Source organism: Lutjanus erythropterus, chromosome 6 (assembly GCF_056507025.1).
Source record: "Lutjanus erythropterus isolate fLutEry1 chromosome 6, fLutEry1.hap2, whole genome shotgun sequence".
In the NCBI taxonomy this organism is placed as follows: domain Eukaryota; kingdom Metazoa; phylum Chordata; class Actinopteri; order Lutjaniformes; family Lutjanidae; genus Lutjanus; species Lutjanus erythropterus.
In genome coordinates this window covers 27,957,333-27,981,118 of record NC_139322.1, presented here as the reverse complement: position 1 = coordinate 27,981,118, position 23,786 = coordinate 27,957,333, and the positions used below count along the sequence as shown (strand labels likewise).

Genomic DNA, 23,786 nt, shown 5'->3' with positions numbered 1-23,786 from the left:
CTATTTTGATAATTGATTAACTGGTTTGAGTATTTCTTCAAGAAAAAAAATCAAAGTTCTCTGATTTCAGCTTCTTAAATGTGAATATTTTCTGGCTTCTTTACTCCTCTTTGACAGTAAACTGAATATATTTGGGTTGTGAGAAAAACAAAACATTTGAGGAAGTCGTACTGGGCTTTGGGAAAAACTGATCCACATTTTTTACCATTGTGTGACTGATTAATCGATTATAAAAACAAATATCTGAGTACCTGTTGTATGCCCAGCTATCATGGATCCCTATTTGAACTGACTGTCTTAAGGTTCCTCCCATTTTTGACAAATAATGATTACTTTGGGACCTTTTTCTTCATCTTCTCTGAGGTTCAAAAATTGGCTGGGGTTAACAGGCTGGTCTAAGTTATGTGAGCTTCATTATATGATAGTGTGTTGTGCTTAACTGACTTATAGGTGTTTTATTTCTTATATAATTCAGTCCTTAATTTTGTATTGTGGTTGATTATTAATTACTTAGATCTTTCTGTAAAGTCCTTTGAGGCATACCTATGAGAAACAGTGAGATTTGAACTATCTTGAACTTTAACAAGGATTACACGTTTTATTGGGCATCAACTCTTTCAATGTTCAAAGCTTGTTGGTTGAAATTCTCTGACTCCAATTTGGAGGAAGATGTTGCTGCATTCATCAAACTCTCACACTATATCTCACGATGAGGACTTTTATTTTCCTATCTTAACATTTCCATGTATTTTCAAAAGTCACAATATTACACAACAGTTTAAACTTCCCTACAGCTACAACACATACGCTGTCAGACAGCAGCATCCAGGGCAGCACGGGGCACTTAAGGAAATGGCTGAACACTAAACCAGTTCTCAGGGTAACGGTAGCCCTACATCATTAATTTATAATCTGTTATTTAGGATGCATGGGGTTGGACTTTACTTATCCTTACCAAGAGAGATTACATAGTGCCGATTATTACCAGGGGCTCTGCTTTCTAGGACAATCATGCATAAAAATAAATTTCACCAGGAATGTGCATAAATGTATTGCCTTTTTTATGAACTTTTAATAGATGTTGTAGTGCCAGGAAAAAAGTAAGAAATGAAGAAAAAAAAGAAAAGACGGTGAAAGAGGAAAAAAGTTGAGACTTACTTCCTGATGAGGAAGAAGGGCGTCGCTGGTTGGTGGAGGTGCTACTGGCAGAGTGATTCTGGGTGGTTGGCGTCTCTGGGGGCAGAGGAGGAGGTGGAGGGGGTGTTGGCGTCGGGTTGCTCGGGGGAAGAGGGGGCGGAGGTGGAGGAGGTGGGGGCACAACCGAGTCCTCTGTGGTGCCATTCTCAGAGCTATGGGCCGGGCTGTCGGTCGGTTCCTCCAATAACACAGAGCCCTGATTGGAGAAGAGGGAGGGACAGAGGAGGATTAATCAGTCTTATTTTATACCCATTAGCTTGTTGTAGTCACCCTTACAGGGTTTCTCCTAGCAACCACATTGTTGTAATACTCTGTTGGCCAATATTTGGTCACTGATAACAGGACGTGACAGGTGGCCCATTTAAGGATTGTCCACTTAAATTTACACACCACTTGAACGTTGCTAATTAAAATCCCAAAGCTCTTTTTGTCTGTGATGATCAATTACATTACTTTATCCAGCTGTGTAAAACTTAAAACTAGGAATGCATAATGTGGATAATAACTGATAATTACCTGCTTCTCCTGGCCGATACAATAAGATAACAGATAATTTCACATGTTTGTATTTTGGCTCATATAACCTGTAGTTTATGCACATTTGAGAATGAGAAAGACTAAGATTTTGTGAGCAAAGCTGGATGATTTAATATTCCACATCTCTGACAGACCAAAATCTAACTGACATCACCACAACAACAAAAACAAAGAACAGAAAAAAACACAAAAAAGTCTAAGGCACTCTCTTTTAAAAAGGAGGACTTTGTCAGGGAGTCAAGTGGTTTTTGGAGGCGAGATGCCAAAATGCATCACAGTTTGTTTGTCTTAAGGTCCAATAAGACTTTGCTTTACAATAAAGGCATTTAAATGTTTTAAAAGAGAGCGCCTTGGAGTTTTTTGTGATATTTGTCTACATATGTCCCTATGCAAAGAGTACCTCAAACTCATTTTGAATCCAGGAAGCACTCATTTATTTTTTCTAGTAAAGTACATAAAAAAACTCCACAAATATATTTTGGCCTTTATAGAGTATTTTGCGTAAGAATTCAAATTAAACGGTATTATATATGATATTTTTTGCCTATAATTTCAATTTTAGCAGTATAACAAATAATAGTATACATTTCCCATTATTGACCGATAATTTATCATGCATCCCTACTTTTGTTAAAACAATGTAAAATGAAATGTAAAATTCTCATTTAACACATCAGCTTTTTTCAAAATACATTTTACTTGTGAAAAAGCAAACAGAAAATAACAATTATGTATTCATTAATTGAAAATAGTCAATTAAACATGAAATGGTGACAGTAAATTTGATTGCGATTGACTCCTTGCGTAGGCATGCCACTTAAAATCCCACAGTGACAGTGACAGATGTACGCAGCCCTGTTAGATGTGTCGTCTCTCTGCTTCCTGCCGTCTTTAATCAACTCATAAAGACAGAATACCCTACTGCTAATAACAGAGCTAATATGATCTAATCTCTGGGGGGAAATTGAGAGGGAAAACAGTGGGAAGAAGCCATCTGTCACTGCAAGTGATAGTGCTTTAACCCCCCCCACACACACACCCTGCACCCCTCCCTCCCAGCATGCACGTGTCTGACACGCTCTGAAAGCGTGCCACAACTCTGCTGGAAGCAAATTAATGGACCATGACATTTAACTCGACCACGCCCCTCTTTTATTCTTCTGACGCGTGCTCATCATTGTTGTCCCCTTTGCTTTTCAAACCCCCTAGAGACTTGGGGGGGGGGCTGTGTCCAGATGGGTCCTGGCAGCACGTGCCGTTGGTCCCGCTGATTAGCCCGTCCATCTGCTAGGGTGCCTCTGAGACCATGAGGGGCCCCACTGAGGACGTAATTGGCTCAATGTGGATTGTACCCTGTATCGCCAATAACACCCCCACCCCTGATACCCTTGAGATTATAAGAACACCTCCCCAGAGACACTGATGAGAGTTAACAGACTCTGTTCATCTGTTCATTCAGCTGCCTGTGCAGGCATGTGGCAGCAAACAGGTAGTTTAACTAATAATGCTGAGTACAAACAGACAGAAATTTCACTTGGTGAATATTTTTAGGGCACGTACAATGTAGGGCTACAACTAACAATTATTTTCATTATTGATTAATCTGCCAATTATTTTCAAAAGTACCTGGCAGAATATAAAAATCTAAAAAGAATTGTGAAAAATGTTTATCACAATTTACCAGAGCACAAAGTGCAATCGTCAATTTGCTTCTTTTGTCCAATCAATGGTCCAAAACCCATTGACTTTTACTTATCATAAATGACAAAGAAAAGCAGAACATCCTCACATTTAAGACACTGGACTCAGCAGATGTTTGACATTTTTGACTGATATATGACTGAAACAATTATCAATATAGTTGGCAACTAATTTCTTTTTCGATCGACTAATTAATTAATTGTTACATCTCTAGTACAATGGCAAATACATTTTAACTTGTAGTTTAGTATCTAGAATATGTTATTTTATGTAAACCTTCTTTCATGAAAACTAAATCTTTTGTATTGCACATTAGATCGACAACAAAAATCAGCTCAGAGAAAAATCAACTCAGAATATTAGAATCCACCTGGACTCTGTAACCCAGATACTAAATTCAAGCATCAAGCCTCTATAAAATGTTTAGAATTTCATGTAGTACAGTTTTTTTTTTATGTGACGCAAAAAGGAATGAGAATGTTTTCTTTTTTACATCTCCTCAGAGCAGTAGTTTGAGGCTTTGTACGGCTTTTTGAGCCAAAACACCCAAAGTAATTAGTTATACTTGAGTCTAGAGTACAGTTCTATATCATTTACATCTACAGTACAAATTAAAATACAAGAGTACATTACTTATAATGTCTCAAGTTATTCTAACGACATATTTCAAAAATTCCCCCAGATAAGAGCGATTCCAAAGTATATGAAGTAAGTCTCCATCACAGGTTTTACATCTCTGGCAAGTATGGGAGGCCTTGTGATACAAACCTCTGCAGTCTATGTGGAGTATAATTGCTTCAATTAAAGATATCAAACTCGAAATATGGTTAATCAAAGTGTTTGTGGAATAATGTGAATGTTCTCATCACATAATACCTGAATGTCAGGGTTGAATTAACCTTTTATGTAATGTGTTTAATGTGATCTCAGGCTTGTTTGTAGGTCAACCTCCTCCCTTTCTCAATTAGAAAAGAAAATAACAAGCACTCATTAAGAAATCATAAGGACAAGCTGTCACTAACATAAGCTAATACATATAACATATCCTTGACAATAGAAGAAAATTTAAGTATAATATGAGATTCAGTGGCTTTCTCCTTCCTATCAGGTTTGGTCACTGGTGACTTCCTGCTAAGCGCCCTCTTGTCTGTGACTGTCCTGAGTTTGTAGGTACTTAGACAGTTTACACAATGGGATGGTGACTCAAGAGGTGATGGAAATGAGGCGTCAGCTTGCGTCAGGTGGCAAGCAAAAGCTCAAGAGGTCACAAGATTATGTAACATTCTGAGTGGTATAATGTACAGGCAAGTAGTGCAATCAGTGTGGTAACCTAACAGCAACACACCATCACCAAACTAATCCTAAACTTGAGTAACACCTTTATAAAGGACTGACCAGGGTGCAGTATATTAACTGGTACTTACACTATACCAGTATCCATTACAGTTACATTTCATAGACTGTTGTCTGTGTTATATGTTATATTTGATCTTAATATAATATAATATAATATAATATAATATAATATAATATAATAAATGACTTGACAGTGAAGTTTGTGTGGTAACCTGTTTTTGAGAGTTGAGGCCTACTTTTTATGAGTGGATGATGTAACATCATGTTTACTGGCAGTAATCATGACCAACATGAGTTTTTTGTTACACGTGCATGCGAATGAATTGTGACAAATCCCCTCTGACGGAAGAAGGTAATCCATGATATCTCAGTGTGTGTGTTTCCATGCACCACCATGAATAATATCATAAACCATTTACAACATTACAATAATGGTTTCTTTCAGTCATCAAGTCAGTTCTTGTTTATTTATGGTAAAAAGGAGGGTACAGAGGAATATGAATACATTCATAACCACTGTTACGTAATCCTCCCACACACAGCAAATCAATTCAAATGTTGTCACAACACTGAACATATTGAAATTGTCATAAACAGCAGAGATGTGGCTCACCTCCTCGTTGGGCGCCATGCCTTTGCTCCCTCGGGGCTCGGCTGTGTCGCTGCCCAGTGTCTTGTAGTAGTCCCCAGTGCTGGGCTGCTTGCTAAAGCTTCTTGACTTCCTGTTTGAATCCACACGCCGAAGTTTGTCGTGGCTTTCTTCAGGAGTCAGCTGTGTAGGAGACGAAATAATAAGAAATAGCTTAAATACTTTTGATTTAACACATTCATTAGCATCTGCATGTTCTTCAGATTTTTTTTTTTTTAGTAGTACAGAAATAATCAGTTAATCTTAATCCCAGTAACCCTGTAGACAGGAAAGGGTTGTGACAATAACACACTGCTGTCTTTGTTTTTAGCAGTAAAATCAGAGCTGAAGTGATTAGTTGATTAAGTGATACGTCAATTGAAGTGAATTGTTTGACATTTGAATAACCACCCCAGTAACAGTACCTGAGGATTTGCTGCAAGTCTCTGCCTGATGCCTAATGGTCTGACTAGTTTCTGGTATTTTACAGAGAAAAAAATCATTCTGTAAAGAAAACAATTGGGATATTAATCAATAATGAAAAAAATATATATATTTGCAGGCCAAAGTGAAATTAGCTACAAATTAAAAGGTAGTAAATTTGTTTAGATGATTCACTGCACAAAAAGAAAAACGAGTCAAAGAAATAAAAAGTGGAGATTATAATTTAAAATGATAGTTCTAAACATAGGGTTTTGAGTATTTTTGTGATTAACTTTTTTGCTGTCTTTGTGTTTTAGATAAGAGTAAAAATAGCACAATGAAGGCAAACAAAAATGTGTTCGACCCCCCACCTTAATCCCATGGGTCTCCAGGATCCAAAATTTAACAAAAAGTAGAAATGATGATTACAGTAATTCCTTGATTTTATCTGCCATCACTTGCCAGCTGAAGTTGCCACCGTTCCTTATTAATTATATCAATATATGTGTTAATCTGTTGAGCTTTTGTTACTCTGTGTTTCCAATGTAAAGCCAGCATCTGCTTAGCAGCAGGGATAATCGCAGTACGAATATTTGGTTGACAAAAAGACAGACATTTTAGAAATACTGAGTTCTGAATGGCAGAAAATGGTTTTATCATGGCTCAAAAGTGCTTATGGAACAAACCTGACATATGTGGGACAACACACTGTAAGACATACATACTCAGTAGCTTTTGTTACCAGATTAGCTCTCTCGTGTGACCAAAGCAGCCTTATTTGAATAGCAGAACAAAAGCTTTATTCAGTTCTAGTAAAACATTAGCCTTTATATTTCATGTGAAGACTGCAGGGCGACAGAGCATCAGGGTTCACATGTAGATTTTGCACCAATGTAAGAGAGACCCTCCTGTCCACAGAGTGCGGTCAGAGGTCATTAACTTGGCCCTTTCAGGTGAGCCCTCTCATTTTCCGCCCTGACATCTATCTCAGACAACTGGAGCTGTAAAGGCAGGACATCAAACCCCTGTCAATCTGAGTCTTTACTGTATGCTGAAAGAAAATAAATTGCCAATGATTTCAGCTTCTTAAATGTAAGTTTTGTTTTTTTGTCTTTAAGTTTTGAACAGTTGGTTGGGCAAAAGTAGCAACTTGAATATGTAAAATTGTGCTCTGGGAATTTTTTCACTTTTTTGATAGATTTAAATGATGAATTGTGAAAATAATCATCAAATTAATAAACAAATGAAAATAATTGTTAGTTGCAGCCCTGACTGTCTGCATTTCAGAGGACTAACATGCTCCTTCAGGTCAATCTGTGGATACATTTCCCTAATGCAAAAAGCCTCACATTTGCATTTAGTTCTCAGCTCAAAAAACTTTTGCATTAAGTCTCATCCTAGAAGGAATTATTTTTTACCAACAAAGTGTATCAGAAAAACAGAGTGCAGATGTGAAAAAGGAAGGCCATTTTTACCTGTATGTTAAAAAAATTAACATTTAAAGCTGTAAAGTCAATCATATTTTGGCCAGCAAAGCAAAGTGTATAGTTACTTTGCCTTTCAAATCAGACTTGCGTTCATTTACATTTTAATCCCTACAGAAGCCATGTCTTTTCACAAAAACCAGACAAGAACTTCAAACCAGATGTCCAATGTTAACCTAAGTGGAAACAATTGACAGCTGACCTCTGACCTCTCCTCTATTGTGGTGTCATGTTCTGAGTTCTTATAAGCTGTTTAGTTTTGTTGACTCACGTCTGCTGTCAAAGAAATGGTCCCTGAGCACTCATCAGCTGGGAGGGTAATGTGAGCAGGCGAGCGCTACAGATGGTTTGATTGTCATCCTCCAGGGATGTGGGCCAACAACAGCAAATGTACAAAGCACTTGTGCACACACACAGAAAGAGAGCTTTCCCATTATAAGGATCTGTCTGTCAGCATAAAGTCATTGTTATTTAATTGTTTCTAGAGTCCAATATTGTATGTATTCTCTAAGCTTGTTTAGTTTGGCTGTGGTTTGATTATTCAGCATATTTGCATGTGGCTCTGCAAAAGCCTCTATTATTAAAGGTCATACACAGGAAGGGTGTTTGTGTCATTTTAATATAAGTAAATAGTTACATTAATACTTCACAATAATCTATTATAACAGAAAGGGAAAGGAAAGTACACAAAACACGACAACAGATGCAACATGTAATATAAGAAAACTAACTAATTAAATATAGAACCACACAGCAGCACAAACAGCTTGAAAGCCTGGAGGAAATACGCAAAACAACTTGTTAAATCTTTACTCTTTGTCTCCAGCCCATACTTCTACATTACATCACTTTTTTCTTTGGTAAAAAAAAAAGCTTTCTTACTCCTCTTAACACCTTACCTTAGCGTTAAGAATCCTCTCCTCCGGTTTACACAGAGCCTCATCCACAAAACCCAGCGGAGCACAGAGAGTAGCTGTCACCAAATCCAGAGCGTCACCTCCTCTCTGCTCAGTGCTACGCCTGTCACTCTACCTGCCCTCTCACTTTACCCACAGGCCTCATCAATAACCTATCAGGCTGGCCACAGTGGTGGTAATGATGTCACCACCAGCCCACAAACCAACCACTCCCAAACCCTGTCCACTGCCTCTTATGCAAAACAGAGAGACCCAGGTGCTGCCCTCAACATGGCCAACTGCACTCAAATCGCCCAGGCTTTAGCAGAATTAGAATATTCAAGCCTTCATTGCCCTGAATTAGCAAAAAAAAGGTCAGAATATCTACTAATCGCAAGTCTGATCTCAAAGTCTAAGTTTCCAGAAGGGACTACAGTAGGTTTAGAGGATAAAAAACATGTGGGAGGCAAATGTTTCGTGTCGCACGAAACATTTGACTTCAGTCAAAGCAAATACAGACAAATGAGGTGAGAGAAGCAGCAGCAGGGACAGGCTGTAAAAACAAGCATACCTGAAACTACACTTACAACTCCATTCCACAGGTTTCCTCCACTGTTTCCTGCACACTGGCCTGTAATCCGTCTACAGGTTGTGAGATTGCTCCATTTGATAGGCTGTGTCCCTGGATGAGGTTACTGTTCCCTGTTACTATGGCGCCCAAGGTAGATTGTTTTTCCCGATGTATATGGTACACGCTGATCTTAATTGTGTGTGTTTGTATGTGTGTGTGTGTGTGTGTGTGTTTGTATGTGTGTGTGTGTGTGCATGCATGTGTGCAAGTGTTCCAAGCACTGGCTTTTGTTAAATTGTTAATGAGGGCGCGCCCCGGGCTGGTCACCTGGGTACCAGCCCAGGGTGAGTGGGTGGAGAGAGGAGAGGAGAGGAGAGGAAAGGAGAGGAGAGGAGAGGAGAGGAGAGGAGAGGGGGTGGCACTAATTAAAAACTCTCCCCCACATGGCTGATGGCGCATGCGTGCGCACACAAACGCACACAGAGCTCACCCTAGAGACAGGACATGAGTGCTTCCTGTGGACTTCATACTAACTAACAATAACTGACCTTGTATAGCAAATCCATACACACAGCCTCAGTCTTTCTGTCTGAATAATTAATTTTTCCTGCAAATCAGATGCTTCTGCAGCTCTGTGACTTGACACTGCATCTCTGGTTTTACATGAAACAGTAAAACACCGATCACTTTTAAATAGGCCGATCAGGATGGTGTCATCTGAGAATTACTACATCTATAAATGCTAGTGTTTTTAAACAATGGCCACACAAGCCACACAAGCCCCAAAATTTGATAAACTTAACAAGATCACATAACATACTTATGTTATTTACTTCTCCCATGAACTGCGATGTGACGTTTCTTTAAAGAATTGTATCTGATAAAAAAAACCTCAACTTCTTGACTAGTTAAGGAAACTGACAGCACACGCCGCACTACATCCTAAGATGTGTCATATTGTAGTCACTTACACTCTTCCTTTTATTCACTCCCAAATTTTTGTTTCTTCATTGTCTGCCTTTTGTATTTCTGGTTTCTTCTGTAATCATGATAGTAGTTTGAGTAGGGCTACTAAACCCACACTTAAGTAGCCTTGCCATATTGGTAGCTACCTGACAACGAGTACTGCACAGGCTCACAGTGTGTATGAAACTGGACCACCTATACAGAATATATGAGCATTAGTTAATAGTTGTTTCACTGTTAATAACAAGTGAAATGATAATAATGCTGACTATTAGTAATGCTATAATTAACATTGTTTTAGATGTTTTTGTTATGTCTGCAACAATTAAACTATTTACTAATGTAATAAGGATGTAATTGTTATCGTCTCCTATAAGCTATGATGCGAAATATAATTTTTATTTTATATTAGATGAACTAATGGTAAAATAACATAAATGACAGCTTTACTAATATTACTTTGCAAATACTATTTATTATAATTTAATTATTTGTTAACAGTTGAAAGTGATCTCTCATCTCTCTTGGTTATCTTTGTCGTAATTACAATGTTCTCTGAGCGCCTCAATTACACTTCAATTAGAATAACATCTTCACAACCTTTTTTAAAGTAATTTCACAGCAGAGCTGGACCACCAGAAGCCGCGCTGAAACTAATGTTGACGCCAATATTAATTGCTGCTCCTCGTCTGCTCTTTAAACATACTTCTGAGTGATCTGAAGCCAGATTAATTACTGGAAATTAAGATCAAACCCATCACAACAACCATTGTGTGTGCCAACCCAGAGGACCTGCCACAGTAATGAGCATCTTTGTTAGCCTCGTTAGCCATGCTAATACAATAACAGCATTGTGGGCACTCAGACAAGGCACATTGTTACATAAGAGCTATAGCCCAACTGATTAGACACATGGGAAAATGGAGGCTAGTGGCCAATTTATCTCACACAACCCCATTGTTCTTCTTAATGCTTGTTACATATCATCATCATATATTTTCTTGTCTTAAATTTCAATAAACCAGAGCACTATTTCTGCACAGTGAAACTGTTTGATGGACAAACACAAGCAATGGAATAAATCCAATAAAAATGTAATTGACAGGAATTCGTTAGAGATGAGGAAAGCCGAGGCTTCAGTTTTTGACTTCATTACGTACCTCCTTCTTGTTCTCCACGTGCCGCAAGTTGCTTTTCACCTTCAGGAACTCTGCTGAAGATGGCTCTTTAGGGGGCTGCGGTGGCGGGTAGCTTGGGGGTGGAGGGGGCACCGGGGGAGTCTGTGGAGGAGGTGGAGGTGGATAGGCTGGTGGTGGCGGAGGGTTGGAGGGAGCATCAGCAGGTATCTCATTTTTCTTGGGCATGTCCGAGCCAATGTCTGGGTTTAGCATGTCCATATACGCCTGCATGTCCGAAATGGCAGACTCTGATGCACCTGTGACAAAGACACATGTAGGCACTTATTGAGTTTCTCACAAGAGTACTGCTGGTTTCAATGACCAAAACAAAACATCAAGTAAACCTTTCAAGATTTACTCTGTTTTTCTTAAAAAAAAAACCATTCAAACATGAATGAGAAACATGAATAACTCTTAGATGGTCTACCTCTCCATCCAAAACAAAATGTTTGCACACAGGCCACTAGGGTGCAGCACCTGTATGCCACGCACCTGTGACAGAACAACAAACTACAACATGATTGTAGTTCCACTTGAGTAAATAAGCAGAGGATTCCAACATTTCTGAAATGTTGTACGTAAAAGAAATTACAGATGAGAATTTATGGCTAAATGATTGTTGGAATTAATTGGTTGAAAAATATCATAAAAACTATGCCAGTAAGCACCAAGTGGGATTTCAACAGTGATTTCTAGTTGAAAATTGGTTGATGTTAGGTCTGAATGTCTCTTTTTGCCCTCTTTTCAACTGGCTAAAACAAAACACAAATTTGTTTAATATTTCTGATGATTTGTTCAATTGTAGGTTGAAAGAGAGACAATACTGATTAGTGTAAAGCTATTTCTCTAAAGGCCTATTTGTTATGACAAAATGTTGAGAAATATTAGTGGTTTGTTCTCACTATAGCTATTGAGCTCTCCTCACACTAAACCAGGTGCCTCTTTTTGAGATGCTGAAATTAATTTGTTGTATTGCCCCATTTTGTTGTCTTCTTGCACTTCTTTCAAGTGTATTACTGTGGTTTATTGTACATCTGATCTTTGGTAACCAAACCACTTTTTGGAACCAACTCCTCTATTGTAATAAGGCCATTATCACAATAGGAATTTGTAATATTGTAATAATGACATTATTACAATATTAAGTTCTGTATGTAACAAAAATAATAAACTGTGCTTCTTGCTGCAGACTAATGCCAAATACTTAGGCATGTTAGTTACAAACTTCAACTATTAAAAAAAATATGCTTTGGAACATATTATATATTATGAGCGGGTTAAATACAGGACTTTCATGCAGGCACTCTCTGCAGTCACAGCAAATCCTTGTGAAATATGGGATAAATGTGAACGATCAATCAACTTCAAATATTTGATTGATTATAAGAACAGCTTTTTACTGGTGACCATGTTTGTTTTGCAAATGTCTTTTCAATAGAAAAATGCTCATTGAGGTATTTATAGTCACCTTGTTGGTTAATGTCAGAGAAGAAAATTCTGGTCTTAAGTGTGAAAAGTTGATTATTTTTACTATATGGGTTGCAGACCTGCGTGTGCGACTGTGTTCAGCTGAGCAGGCGGGCCTCGTGAAGTTGTTAAGCTGCTCCTTTTCTCCCCGGTGCTGGACTGGCTGGAGTTGGCTGAGTCGTAGTTGGACAGGGAGCTGGATGGTGAACTGATGTCAAAGTGTGCTGCCTGGTTGGCGGGGGGCATGGTGGTGTTTGGGGACGAGAGGCCCGAGTCTGGCTGCTTGTACTCAAGGTCCGTTGAGGGGTCCCGGGACAAAACACGGTGCTCCACACTCTGTCAGAGGACACAGTTAATAGACATAAGCATCAATATGTCTGTTTCACTGAACTGTTCAATATGTGGTTATAATTTCCACAATAAAAAAACAATAAAACCATTTATTTACTGAGTAATTCTTAAGTAATTGCTTATTTTTACAATGTCATTTTATTCAGATATAAAATGATACAGTGTCACTGACACAATACAGATAAATTAATTGTTAATATGAATCATGTTCTTGTTCATTCATGAGTTCTTAAATCCCACCTCTCAGTCTCTGATGACTTACGTGAGGAGAACAGCATTAATTACTGCACACTAATGAAACATCTCACAGCTGATCAGAGAGGCTCTGGGGCCCTCTGCTTTTCCCACAGCGGAGCACTCTGTTGGCTGAATGTCTCTGATGGGAATAACACAAGAGGGGGCAAATATGTTTCCCACAGTGTGGAGGAGTTATTATTCCTCTGGCCACTGGGGAATTTCAGTGGGTTGAAGCTGTGAAAGCCACTGTATGTCAAGTGTTAACAGATCTTGTAATTAGCAGCGATAAACTGATGTCAGTCAAGGGACGCGTTGGCTCAGAAACAGCTGTTTATTTGTTGCAATATCCATGGTCTGGTGTATTTCAAGGTTGCATTTTAGCTCTAGGGGGCCAACTGTGCAACAATTACAAGATTACAAGGTTCAATTATTTATCATTTTACAACACAGGGTTGTATAATGAGATGCTGGTTGTAGTCCCCTTTTTGCTACTAAAAAGAAAAACAAAATTATGTACATTAAATGGGTAAATAAATAAGTCAAAGATAAAATAATTTTTCATGGAGGAGTGCCGAAGATAATTAAAATTAAATGTAATTATGTTTTGCCAATTAAATTATTAAAATAAATTAAATTTGGAATTATTAAGTATTATTAGAAAATATAAAATCAAATGTATGAACCAAACCTGCAGTGTCTGAGATATTGTAGAATAACTTGTCACACAAAAACAATGCAGCACGCAAATTTGAGGTTCCCAGTGTTCAAGGTTCTTGACCCTTTAAAATGAGGAAAAGTGCACTTGACCCCCTGTCACCCCGTCCCACATTATGGTCTTTGCGTGGGTGTAAATTTTGAACAATTCAACCAAAAAGAGTGATACTACTTTGTTGGATTGTTTCATTTAGAGAATTTTTAGAGGACTGAAAAAGATGAAAAAGTCCAGACTTCACAAAAACAGTGAAAATATGAGAAAGGAAGTCTCCACTTATTATTATTTATGTTTTGATTCCTTTTGTAGTCAGGATTCAAAGTTTGTGTAGATTAAAATACTTTGATCCTCACTGGTAAGTTGCCTCTTGGTTTGGGGATGTCAGAGGTCATGCTGCATGTCAGCAACACGTGTTAGGCACAGCTGTGTCTCTTACCATGTTCTCCACAGTGCGCAGATACTTGGCACACTGGGAGTGGCCGTTGTATTCAGCCAGGTCTGCTGCTGTGAAGCCGTCCTGGTCTCTGATGCCCAGGTCCACCCCATTGACCACAAGGATCTGACAGCACTGGAGAGTGACAGGACACAGGTCAGATATGAATAAGATGGAGAAAATAACAGGGTCAGTGTCACCAAAAACTTGCAGATAATTAGTTATGTGGAAAACAGTGTAAAAAAGTTAAGAGAAAAGTTTTGATGTGTTTTACTTAAGCGGTTTCCCACTGATGGGGGAAATCTTCCTCTTCCTGTCTAACACAAAGCATTTGTGTTCGTGATCAAAAGAAACTTAAACAGTTAAAAGCATCTGACCTGAGCCAGGTGGAAGCCAGGCTGAGCTTATTGTTCTCACACTGAGAGCGCTTTGTGTTGCCATATTGACTCATTAGCTTCTTAATAATGGTTTTATAGTTTCAAAACCCTGTAAGTCAGGGTTTGAGTCAATGTCATTTGAGTTCAGGTCAAGTTCATTCAAACCCTTCTTGCAGATGTCAGACAAAAATTGCAATTTTCTATATATGTAAAACCCCAAGCTTTGACAGAAACAGCTGACAGACCTGACTTGACTTGGATACAACAAAATGTTAGTCAAAGTAGTAGGTTAGAGTGGTGGAGAGCTTGAGGCCATTCATTCAAAACAGATGGTTCAAGTGGCATTTGTGACCATCAAGAATTAAACAGCTCCTACATAACTTGGATGAATATCATTTACATGTAATTGTTGTTAGGCTACGTCATCTCTGTTATTGCTCGCATTGCCATTACTATTTAGAAAGGATCAGGACAGCCAACATTCTGCACAAAATCACTCCACCACTGGATTATGAACAACTCTGACATCAAACACCAAATCTTTCCTCAGAAAGCCTTTATATTCCAATATTCACATGCCACTATATTAAATTCGCACTGTATTATTTGACTCTTGGAAGATAACTACCTATCAATAGTCAGTGCATTAGCTACAGTAGATGGCAGTCAGCATGTCTCCAGTTTAGAGAAGCAATGTACTGTTGTGGACAGGGTCAGCAACAAATCTTATTTTAGTCATTTAAAATAAGTCCATCTAAAAAAATCTGTATCAGTTTAAGTGTACACTATATTTTGAATATTTTCACTGCTATACTTTTCCATCAGACAACCTTTTCTGACAGGAAATGAATGTTATATAAGCCGATTACTGCTCTCTTCAAAGCCACCAGACTTCCTTAGCAAAATCAGTCATTTTTTCTCATTGAACACAGGAGTTGCTCGTCATTTACTGCCTTGATCAGTTAGTTTGTTAGTGTTGTTGTATTACTCCAGTGAATCAAACTATCTTTTCAACACATCAAAGTCACACAATAACATTTCAGTCAGACAACACACATTTTAGAATGTTTATTCAGCAGCAGAACATGAATCAAGCCTGATGCTACTAATGTGAGGATTTTCTAAGTGATGGCCTAGGCACCAGCTTTCATGGCCATCCATGAAACTGCTATGTGTGGGGCTGATCAGCCACCTAGAGGCAATTCCTGATGAGCACCACGGCTTGAAAGGGAATATACTACTTAGAGAGACTGGTATGTATGGCTATTCCCCCCAACAAACGCAGAGATGGATGAATACGCTATACCTAGCAACCACCTGATATGCAAGATATTTTAGGTATTGAGCAAATACAATGGTTTGATGGTTAGGGGGAGCAAGACTCAAGAGCCTGTGCAGTCAAAAGTCATTTGGAGTCTGGAGTAGCAGGTAAGCAGAGGATGACCAGTGGCCCATGGACGTCAGGGTTGATGTAGCAGGTGGATTGCAGAAGCTGTAGCTGTGCCAATTCTTAGGGAGTGAAGGGGAATAGCACTCAGGGTAGGATGCAGCTCAGGCAGCGATCACACAGCTTGATGAGAACTATAGTCTTGTCATGGGTTTGCCACCATCAGCGAAGAAAAGGGTATGCCAACAGAAGCGTTAGGGATCGATGACGGAGGAATTTCATCATGGAAAATAAAGGACAGAGAGTGGTGTTAGGCTTTGCAAAGATAACTGAGTGCCTTGGCAAGATCTGTCAGACCTTAAGTGTTTGAGGCAACTGAGTACAAGTGCTCTTCTACAGTAAATCTGAGTAGGTGAGATCATGGTGAGGGTTAAAGGAGAGAAACTGTAGTCACCAAACTTGCATAACCCATAGAAGCCATCAACAGAACTGCTTCCAGCATAATGTCAGTATGGTGAGAAACAATCTTAATTTGAGCTGGACACCAACTAAACACCAGTGGAATATCAAGAAGCAGTCTAATCGTTGCCAGCATCAGCTGCCAACCTGCCCCACAGTGTGGCTAACGACAGTGATGCCGATTAGCAAGGGTGGTGACGTTCAATTTTGTAGCTGACTAATCACGCACATCCCTAACGAAGGACAGAATCCTAAAACACACATGCCATGCAGAGGCCATAACCACAGACGGCAACAGCCTTTGTCTAAGACCAGTGTCTTTTAGGTTTACAGAATTAACCAGTACTAGTGAGGGTGATATGAATGCTTGCCCTGTGCTAAAGATGCCTGCATAGCAAACTACTGAGAGCTATAACAGGAAATTTTAGGCATGAGGAAGGGCCTATGCCTGCCTGTTCTGAAAGACACCTTACTCCTGAAAAGCTTTAACTGGAGATGCTGAACTGTCAGCAATGAGGGAAATACAACCACTAAGATTTCATCCTAAAGCTGAAAGACAAAGGGAAGTTGCAAATGTACAGAATCCAGCGTAATGCCTTTGGCAAGGTGACAAAGATACAAAGGCTAAAGCTGCAGTTGCAGAGTATTGGTTACTTTTAACCATTGATGTCACTGTCACCTCTCCAAGCTAGGGCTGCAGATTTTGTGTGTTTTCCTGAACCAATAGTTGAAAATAATAAAAATAGTAGATTATATCTTGTGATGCATACTTAAGTATGCGTAAAAGTACAGACTTGAAAATCTACTCATAAAAGTACAAGTACCCCCAAAAAACTACTTAATTACAGTAATTTGAGTATTTGGTTATGGTTACATCCACCTCTGGTTGCAGATTAGGACCTGCATAACAGAAAGTTGACAAGATTATTATTTACTCATATTTCCCCAGTAAACTAGTGATGTAATATCAGTACATCAGACAGTAATATTTCTTTGTCCCCTTCTTTAGTTAACATATGGAATAATAACGGAACAGATTACCTGTTAAAATTTGATCCCCCAGGAAAACAGAATTGCAGCTGCAGAGGGCAGGACCCGAGAACCCATGGTGGAATTGGAACTACAGTTCCCAGAGGCCTCTGGGTTGTGACGTCGGCAGCAGCGGCGCGTCTTGGCCCGTTTCAAACGTTGCAGACGGTGACCCGGATTGTTTGCATTCCGGCACAAAAGTTGGCGTTGATTCAAAGGACTTAGTTTGCATCCATGGTGGTGAGTGTCGATGTTGACTCGAGAAGAGGGGACAGGAAGGCGGACTCGGCGGAGGTACCGGGTTGTGTTCGTGTCGGCCTTTTAGGGGAAACTGCAGGTGTGGGAGAAGCTGCGTGGGGAGACTGCTTGGGAAGCGGCTTGCTCTCGCTGGAGCTTCCCCGTTTCTTTGGGATAAGCGTGGCGGAGTTTCCTTGAATCTGGAGGTAACTGAAGAGCTCCTCGTGGCCGAGGCCGGGTGGAATAAAGCCACAGGTGTAAAGTTCTGCAGGACGCGGTGTTCAGGACATTCAGCAGGTCGTTTGCGGCCCGTGCGCGAGCTCCGACGCAGATGCAGGTTATCCAAATCAACCAACAGCAGGTAAGATGACAATCATATGAGCAATAATAGCCGATTACCAATACGCTGAGACGATGAATGAACAGGCAGCAATGCATGCAGGCAGAGGGGGAAATGGGAGGTTTAGTAGTTTAAATGGACCGCCAGATTGAAAGGCTGTGTTTGGTATGTACTATCTCGAGTGAGGTATGTCACGTGATTGGCAATGCGAGTTGTCAACGCAGGCGTAGCCACATTAATTAACTAACCGATCAAGGCAGTTGCAGACCAGCAGGTCCTGTGTTCTGCAAGGTAAAATGTCTAATTTCACTTTTGGAATTTGGTTGGTTTGAGGAGAACGATATTTGCTTACATTACACCGGTCATTATAAGACATAAACACACACCTCCAGTTCACCGTTCTCCGCAGCGTCATGAAGCGGGGTCCCTCCCCAGTTGTCAGTGACGATCTCTCCACCGTGTAACAGCAGCCAGCTGAGCACCTTCGCGTGGCCCCGACTGGCTGCAAAATGCATGGCTGTGGCCCCATCCCCATCCCTGTCTGTCAGGCTGATCTCTGTAAAACTCATCTAAAGCAGAGAGGACACAAGTTACAGTCATCTGCTAAAACAGGAAGAATTAATGGAAGCTGCTTGTGGGGAAAAAGTAAATAAGAACCTGGTCAGGGAACATTTTTTTAGTCAAAATTATAAAGCAGTAAAGGTAGCATGTTAAATTTCACATATATGCTTTCTAGACAGTTCTTTACAAAAAAAGATTTTAGACAAAGTTAGTTTTAAATAATGATGCAACAAAGGTCTTTTGGTGTAATCGAAGAGTGATTTTGTATATAAAATACAGAGTTGATTTAGTTTTTTAAAAAGTAAAGTATGTCCTGTGGACCAAGTAATAAATCAATTTATTTATTTGCAAAATATGATTGATGTGGCCAGATATTCCAACGTACCAGCCATGTGATGACTGTGTTGTGGCCCATCTGGGCCGCAGCATGCAAAGGTGTCATCCCGTCATTGGCTCTGATGCTCGGATCCGCCCCACAATCCTTGACCAGGTATTGGACGACCTCCAGATGACCCTCCTGGCAGGCCAGGTAGAGCGGCGTGGCACCATTCTTAGTTTGGGAGTTGACAACACTGTAGTGAAAATAAACAGTAAGTAAATGTGAGTAAATATAGTAAATCAGAGGTTTTAAAGTATGGCTGGCAGACCAGAACCAGCCCTTCAAAGGGTATAATCTGGCCCACTAGATGACTTTACACTAAGTACAAGAAATTGGGGTAGTCATTAAGTCCAGACTAGAATAAAGTTATGTGAAAAAAAAAACAACAAAAAAAACAACAAACAATTCTTGACCAGTGTCTGCTATGATGGACTCCAGCCCCCTGTGACTCTTCTAGAATAACTGCTTATTGATAATGAATGAAAAAAAATGTACATACTAAAAAATATTGAACATTTTCAAAATCTTGTCAATCAGCAGCTGTTGCTAAGGAACTGCCAAAATTTTGATCAGTAAATGGTTTGTAAGACTGCATAACTTAAAACTTCACCTTTTTCTTGATTTCTTGACTGCCTACATAACTACACAGGAGCAGAAATGTTTTGAAAATGAAAAGCTTTTTTAGATCTCAACCAGTTATAGAAATCATAAAGAAAGTACAATATTGTTGTTCACTTCCAAACTATGTAATGGCAGTGGACTGACAGAATGTAGAAAAACTGAGATACTGTTGCAATTGCAGTTCATTTTCTCAAGACACCTCAGGTTGTTCATCATCTATTTTGTAATGAATGGTTCATTAGTTGTGATTTTTTAAAATCTTTTCACTAAGACAGAACAGGAACATTTGGAGGCGTTGTTATTTGTAGGTTATTATGCAGTGGTTTTGCTGGTCTGGCCCACTTGATATTAAATTGGGCTGTATGTTGCTCCTGAACTAAAATGAGTTTGACACCCCTGCAGTAAATAATTTCTATCATGGTGGTTTTATTTGTCTGCCTGTCCTTCTTTCATCACTGGTTGTTCAGAAACAGAGGAAGAGTTAATTATTCACCAATAATGACACCTAGGTCTGCATCAGTGAGGTTTACAGCTCACTGGGATCTCAGCTGTTGGATGGATTCAGGTTATAGTATTGTGGTACAAACGTTGACTCAATGGTTTCACTGACTCATGTCCACAACCACTGCTGCCTCAAATCTATCTCAAAAGGCTTAGCACACAGAAGCAAACGATTTGGTGAAAATGATTTAATATTACTAATACAGTAGAATTAAAGCATTGATTATTTGCAGCAATCGTTTTTTCAGGCCTCACCGATGAAAGAGGAGAGCTTTGGTTTCAAATGACAATGTGACATTTGAATTGAATGCAAAACCATTACGCAGACCCTGTCAAAAAAACAAAACAAAACACCTCTGTTGTGCCTAGAAACAGTCAAATTCACGAACTTACGTAACTTGATCTATAAGGACAATTTGTGCTTACTGTGAAAATTGCTAATTTAATTCCTTAATAGAAAATAACGAATTCTGTTCAAAATGCAATACGTTCTGTGTTTCACCAGAATTCAGTTCTTGCAATTTTTCCACCTCGAGATGCAGACTGGAAAAATCTTTTTCGTTGACAGGGTGAGGAAGAGTTACATAGACAAATCTGGCAGCTGATTTATGTGTTGCAGTCTCAAGCGCCGCTGCCTTTACTGCGGTGATCGAGTGGAACCGAACACATTTACACTGACAATGAAAGCAGAGACACTAATCACAGTCAGCTGTCAAACTCCCTGACGGCTGAAGATCCTCTATGTAAATGTGCAAGTTATTCAGTGTCTAAACACGAGGCTGAACCGGATATAACGGGCTTTGAGAAATGATGTCATCTTGCAACCACAGTGAATTACTTGCATGAAATTACTTATGAGCTCATGATTGCTACATGATTTCTTACCTTGTAGTTAGAAGCAATTCATCATTTAAAAATAAGAAACACATGATACTGTAAAAATGGAAATTCAGTGGGGAAACATAGTACCACGTTAGTAAGAGATAAGAGATTCAGTCTTTAGTGGCCACTGTTCAGTCTCCTGTCTGCGAGCTGCTCAGAATGCAAACAAAATATGAGGACTAAGTAATGATGCAGATTTAGGAAAGTAAACTCGATTTGGAGCAGAGACTTGCAGCTTTTACTTCTTGTTTCAACCTCAATTTATGTTGGAGCATCTATAACAGCACAGCCCAGAAAAGACACCTGTCATCTCTTAAAACTGGTCTAAATTTGTTTTTTTGTGAACCTTTATTTGTTTCACTGAGAGGAAGCATCTCCTTTGCAGGAACTCCTTGATCACATTCACTCAGTTACACTTATTCACGCCCAGAAGCTGCCCTCTACAATTACAATCTGATCTACTTAGCAGCTCCACTGGAGCAGCTAGAGTTAAAGGGAAAATTTGTCACTTTTCAGGTAGGTGTCCAGTCAGTGTTGACGGGACATATAGTCAACAATTTATTGCATAAGCGCTAAATTCTCAGTGCTGCCTATATTAACCAAAATAATTTTTTTGCTGCTGTAAAATCTGTTGTTCTTCCTGCACATACAGCATACTAGATGAGTGTTTCTGTCACCCGTGGTTCCCAGACTTTTTCTGGCATGCCCCCCTTCAGAAGCCAAAGAAAGCATAGCCTCCCCATGATAGCATGATAGCATCAGCAAACACTTGTTTGTTTATTTCCCCTATATAATTAATTCTCATTCAACTTTGTTTCACTCTATATTTCTCCTCTGATCATCCGCACCCATCCTGAAGTAGCTCTGCGACCTCCCAGGGGGCTTGACCCTCAGTTTGAGAATTAAATAATATATGAAATCATTTTCATTTATCATTGTACGCCTAAAGTGATTCTTACATTCTCCAGTTATAAAAATGTGTAGCCTGTATACCAAATTTTCCTTTTAAGGGCTTTGCTTAAAGGCACCTCAGCGATAGCCTTGATCCTGGCGGTCGGGGGGATTGAACAGACGACCTTCTGGTCACAAAGTTGCTTCTCTAACCTTTAGGTCACAGATGCCTGAGACAAATTATGAAATTTTCATTTCAAAATTAAGGCTATAACCTTTATTTCAAAGATATGTGACCATTTTAGTAATTTCAACATATAACTGGTTCTAGGTGATTTGCTGGGCAGATTTCTTGGCAAAATTGCTTAAAAAGTGAAAATCTTTACAAATATTACAGTGCTGTACACAAGTTTATAAGTGATGTGTCACCACAGGAACGGCGGTTTGTCTACTTAGCCTAGAACTGGGACCTGTCTACATTCATAAACCTCAATTCATTTAAAATATTCATTCATAATAAGCCAGTACACAAATTGTGTGCTCTTCAGATTCTGCAATGAAATCATTGTTACTCTTTCAGTTGTCTGACGGCAGAAACACAAATGTTTTGGTGTTGTTAGATTTATCTGTGAGGGTGGATCTGTAGCTAAGTGTAGTCTGAAGTCAACAGGTAACTGTGACAGGAAAACATCCCTTCATCAGTGTCAACATACGGCTATTTTGAGAGCAGACAGCAGCGACGCTGAGCCAAATCCCGCTCCCCTTCATTTCTAAAGGCCTTTGGCCCCACCTCCCATGCAAAAGCTCACTCAACACCCACATCCCTCCTCGTCCCAGATCTTTTCAGTCACAGCGGGATGTCAGGGAATGAACGAGTGCTTCCCCACTAAATCCCATAAGGTTGAGCTTTATTTGGACACTGACAAATGAGCAATGAGTCTCCTAAGAGGATTATCACTCCACTGGCTTTGCCCCACTTGCTTTGCTTAACGAAGGGTTGCGCCAGTGGCCGAGACAGACTGGGTAGGTGAAGAGGAGGAGAGAGGAGGTGAGGGAAATGAGAGGCTGGGCTTAAGTGGACGAGTGGATCCTGTAGACACAAACATGACCCTGCCAAACTTTCCCTCAAAAGGATGTGGCTCGAGGCCAAAACTCTGTTTAGCAAAGACCCCACATTCAAACAACATAACATGCAAGGATGTGTCTGTTTATTAATCTCAATGAACTCCTATCCTCAGCCAGAAAAGAGATGCACATTGTTAAAATAGCAACTTCTGTGGAAAATGTAGGCGTACCAAGCACATGTGCTATGTTTGAGGCTTATCTTTCAGGAAAAATGTTAGAATAAACAATGTTGGAACAAACAATGGAAGTCTGGGTGACTGAGGGGAAAAGTTCCAAGTTTAAACAAGCACATCTTAAATATTTCAGAATAAAACGGGGATGTAATCTGTGGTTCTGTCATCAGGAAGTGGGTAGACGGTTTAATAATTCATGAATGTAACCAAAGTGGGCTGAAGTTCACCTGCTCGCTGGGGTCCATTCTGGAGAGCAGCTTACATTTGTCATTAATCCTAACCACAAATGTCCTGAGAGTAACAGAGTTGAGTGTATTTGAGGCCAGGTAAGGTAAGGATACACTGCCTTTGTCAGAACTCTCCAAAGTGAAGAGGCCTGAACACGCCACTAAAGAAGGTGCTTTTGGAGAACGGGTGTAGATTTCAAAGAGCTAAGAAAGTGGTTAGCCTTGTGTGACGACAAGAGCTAACAAGTGGCACACGGGGCGCTACGTCGTCAGTCACACTGTCACTCAAAGGAGGAAAAAAAACACTCTAAAGTAGCAGACATTTGATATATTTCCAGTTCAGCTCTGATGAGTAATTCACCTCAGTAATTGTCTATACACCACCCTCTCCCTTCCCCCCATGTACACGGTAACAAAGACCAAGGTTATCTTCATTACTTGCAAAGTAATTGATGTCACA

At 39.6% G+C, this 23,786-nt stretch overlaps 1 protein-coding gene across 3 annotated transcripts in view; it reads right to left on the bottom strand.

Annotated features, from left to right (window-relative positions):
- Positions 1 to 23,786, bottom strand: part of espn (espin) — a 55,973-nt gene that overhangs the window by 20,583 nt on the left and 11,604 nt on the right. For all 3 annotated transcript variants that reach the window (XM_084721494.1, XM_084721492.1, XM_084721493.1), the window contains exons 3-9: positions 18,913 to 19,099; positions 18,353 to 18,535; positions 14,141 to 14,272; positions 12,485 to 12,740; positions 10,920 to 11,194; positions 5,405 to 5,563; positions 1,159 to 1,393 (exon numbers count right to left, since the gene is read on the bottom strand). In XM_084721494.1, coding sequence (XP_084577620.1) covers positions 1,159 to 1,393; positions 5,405 to 5,563; positions 10,920 to 11,194; positions 12,485 to 12,740; positions 14,141 to 14,272; positions 18,353 to 18,535; positions 18,913 to 19,099 — 1,427 coding nt within the window. The remainder of the gene's footprint in view (positions 1 to 1,158; positions 1,394 to 5,404; positions 5,564 to 10,919; positions 11,195 to 12,484; positions 12,741 to 14,140; positions 14,273 to 18,352; positions 18,536 to 18,912; positions 19,100 to 23,786) is intronic.